Below are 3,888 nucleotides of genomic sequence, written 5' to 3' on the forward strand. Positions count from 1 at the left end.
ATGTTTGTCTCCACGCTGCTGTGTGACTCTGACTGGCTGATGGAGGGAAACAGCTGAGGAGCTGATTCTCCAGTAGGCGCCATCAAACCACCACAGAAGAAGAGACGCAATGAGATGACATCATTAACAGAGCTGCAGTCAAAGCTCAAACTAAGAAAACCTGATGGAGATCAGACAGTTCTGTTGGTTTCATGTGTTCGTGTGAGGAAGGTTACAGCCTCCTCATCATCGCTCTGCACACATCTGATGTTTTCAGCTCTTCCTTGAAGAGACGAGTGACACCTCAAAGAACAGGAAACACTTCACAGATCTCGTTCTTGATTGGACGCTGCCACAGATGTTACAGATGTTTTCACGTTGCCACGACATCTCATCCATTAACCAGTTCAGTAACTCACCAGTTTGAAACCAGCTGGTCGTTTCTAACATATGAAGGACGTTTTATGTTTGAACTCAGCGAAGGATTCACGAACTGATGCACCCTGGTCCAGGGGCTCCTCTGACAGTGCTTCCTCTCCTGTGCTCACAGACACGATGAAGAGGAGGACGGTGTGCTGCGGGGCGAGCGCTCTGGAGGTGACGCTGGCCGTCCTCTTACTTGCCATGACAGCCGTGTGTGTGACACTGATTGTACTGTTGGTTAACGAGAAAGCCGAGAAAGACACAGGTGAGAACACACACACACACACACACACACACACACACACACACACAGACGACTAGACCTTTATATCAGAACAGGATGAAACCATACTTTTGCAGACACGTTTATCCAAAGTGATGAACATGTGAACTCACACGATTTGCATCCTCAGTGCTTTTGTAAGTTGGAGCCACGGAGAAGTCAAGTCAGAAAGTGTTGAAAGACGGACCAACACATTGTTGGTTTGGATGTGCACATATTCAGTAATGTTGAAGGACAGTTTTCTTCCTCAAAGCCCCTTTTTGTACCTTTGAAGTGATTACAGCATCTTCTAAATTATTCTGATGGCACAGGTTTCTGTTTGTGATGCAAACTGCTGCAGTGAGGAACTGACACAGCATGTTTTTCATACCAACACCAGGTGGCAGCAAAATCAGCTGTTTAAAATACACCATTAAGTGAAATAAAGCAAGTCTAGATGACCTTAAATGACAGGATAACTTGGAAAGTGATTGGAAAATGTGAGAAGAATGAAAACGATGTTTTTAACAAACTAAAACAGGAATGAGCAGTGGTACGGTCCTTTCAAACTCACAGCTACCCACCTCTGTCGTCCCAACAGGTCCAGAACCAACCGTTCCTCCCTCTCCAGACCTTACAGCGTCTCCCAACGTTACAGCATCTCTGAACACTCCTTACCTGATTGGAGTGGGCCGAGCTGACTGCACCGGCCCACCAGCTGATATCCCTCTGGTCAGTATCCAAACGCTCACTGATGGCGTCTACAGGTGTCCATGTAGAGATGATGTATAGTAACTCCCAGGTGTCCACAGAGACAGAATGACTTGCATTTGTCCATTTAAAGGCTATAATGACTCCCAGGTGTCCACGCAGAACCCGGGAGTCATTGTGGTTTTTGTTGTCTTTTCTGTAGACCTATGCAGAGAAGGGTATTGTGGGTATTTGTAGGTTGCAGAGTCACAGGTGAGGCGGCACACATGCCTCCAAAGTCTCATGTCAGGCAGCTGATTGGATGACTCATCTCCTGAACATAGAGGGAGAAAACCACGTAAAGTGTCTTTTCAACATCTGAATCAGTTTTTAAAGAAATCCTCCATGAGAGCGTCCCTGAGGACCATCACACTCGTTGGAGTGTTGGTTGGCTGGAGGATCGTTCCAGTCAGAAAACACTCGACTGAGATGTTCACGGTGGAGTCGGGGCGTCCAGCTGCTTTTGAGTGATACCAAAAATGAGCAAAACTAGCTTGAAATGCAAAATTGTCATACCTTGTGGTTGGAGTTGTGCTAGGTTTGAGATGAAGGGCACTCCAGAGCAGAACTATGTACCCTGGTCCAGCCTGGTCCTGGCCTTAACTGGACCTGATTCACCGAATCAGTCAGACTCTGCACCCCAAATCTAACCTGATCCTAAAGCCATGTACAGGAGCACATATTAGGTGAAAGTAGCCTGTTTAAAACGTACATTTCTGAGGAAAGGTGTGGTGGAAAAATGCATTTCTCATGTTTTCCCAGCTTACTGAGGTCCGTAGGAAAGCACACAAACACACTGCAGATCTGCAGGGAATCAAACTCCAAAGTCTGCAGCACACAGCAGACGGTTCCTTTCTGACTGGGTGTGTTTGGCCTGATAATCTTTATGGTTTCTCTGCGTAATCTGAGATTTCATCAGATTTCAGTCAGTCTGCAGTCAGCGGTCCAGAACCTCAGGTCAGCCTGGAAGAGTCTGAACAAAGAACCGCAGGAGGAAACACACGATCTGCGGGAGGTCAATGTTTGTTTCCACAATGGTAGAATGTAATGTTGGTTATCTACAGCTGAAATCTATATTACAGGATCTCATATGTCGAGATGTTCTAGTGGCCTCAGATAAACGTACAGGAAACAGACTGAAAGACTCTGTACCTGAATCCAGGCGCAGTAACCAAACGTTGGAAGTTAAATTACAGTGGGAACGGATCTGGGAAAACAACTACCACGAGAACAATGAGGCGGCAAATGACTTATCGAAACGCGTTGGATTTAAATCTGTGCAGATGAGGATGTTGATGATACCAGATGTCTGCCACCGTTCAGTTTAAGGCAAAAACTCAGGAGAACCCCGACCCGTGTTGGCTGTGGAGAGAGAGGATGGACGGAGGAGGAAAGAGTTCAAAACGTGTTGTGTGTGCTGGCAGTTAAAGTGGATGGATTGAAATCTGCAGTAACAATGGCACCAGGATCAATATCAAATCAATATCAAACCAATATCAACATCAAAGAGAGACATTTAGTTTAAGTCCGACTGTAAGATTCAAGAGACAAGTCCAGGATAGAAACCTGAACCTTGTAAGTAGACCGGACCTGTCCAGAAGGACTGTGGAGGTGTGATAGAGGTAAAATGAGGTGTATGGAGGTCGTCCAGTGAGCAGATGGTCGGTGGTTCGAGTCCCTGCGGAGCCCATTGAATGGTGACTTCAAGCTGCAGCTCCGCAGGAACGTCAGCTGGTTCCACTTTCACGGAGCTCACCGTTTCTGTTTTCTTTGACATGATCACACCGCGCTGCGTGTCTTTGTGTGTGTGTTTGTAGATGGGTTACGCAAACCCTCAGCAGACGGCTGCAGGCATACACACTCGCCTGTACAGCAGAGCCTTCATCATGGACGACGGCAAGAAGAGAGTCGTGTTTGTCACTGCAGACGTAGGAATGGTTTCACAGAGGCTTCGACTGGAGGTGAACACGCGCGTGTGCGCGCGCACACACACACACACACACACACACACACTCACACAGAGTATATGGTACATATAAATAGTGTGTGTGAAGGCACTTCCAGACTGAAACCCTCCTGTTTTCTGTTTCTCGATGCTGGAGGCAAAAATCATGAAAAACATATATGTGAAGAAATAATGTGTATGTGTGTTTGTGTGTTTGTGTGTGTGTGTGTGCAGGTTCTGCAGGCCTTGAAGGTGAAGTATGGGGATCTGTACCATCAGGATAATGTGGTTCTGAGCGGGACTCACACACACTGCGGACCGGCTGGATATTTCCAGTACACGCTGTTTATGATTACCAGTAAAGGTTACATCAAGGAGTCCATCAAACCGCTGGTCAACGGCATCGTCCAGGTGTGTGTGTGTGTGTGTGTGTGTGTGTGTGTGTGTCTGACAAAACAACGTTCATTATTACCAAAGATGACATCATGAACAGGATATTCACTGAGCGGCCTGCAGACTGCTGTCAGGT

General features: G+C 46.8%; 1 protein-coding gene across 1 annotated transcript in view; it reads left to right on the forward strand.

Annotated features, from left to right (window-relative positions):
* The first annotated feature begins 534 nt into the window (after positions 1 to 534).
* asah2 (N-acylsphingosine amidohydrolase 2) overlaps positions 535 to 3,888 on the forward strand; it is a 10,888-nt gene continuing 7,534 nt past the window's right edge. Inside the window, exons 1-4 of the mRNA XM_076760432.1 lie at positions 535 to 667; positions 1,266 to 1,396; positions 3,232 to 3,375; positions 3,594 to 3,770. Of these exons, the coding sequence (XP_076616547.1) occupies positions 535 to 667; positions 1,266 to 1,396; positions 3,232 to 3,375; positions 3,594 to 3,770 (585 nt within the window). The remainder of the gene's footprint in view (positions 668 to 1,265; positions 1,397 to 3,231; positions 3,376 to 3,593; positions 3,771 to 3,888) is intronic.

This window comes from Chaetodon auriga, chromosome 20 (assembly GCF_051107435.1).
Source record: "Chaetodon auriga isolate fChaAug3 chromosome 20, fChaAug3.hap1, whole genome shotgun sequence".
Taxonomy (NCBI): Eukaryota; Metazoa; Chordata; class Actinopteri; order Chaetodontiformes; family Chaetodontidae; genus Chaetodon; species Chaetodon auriga.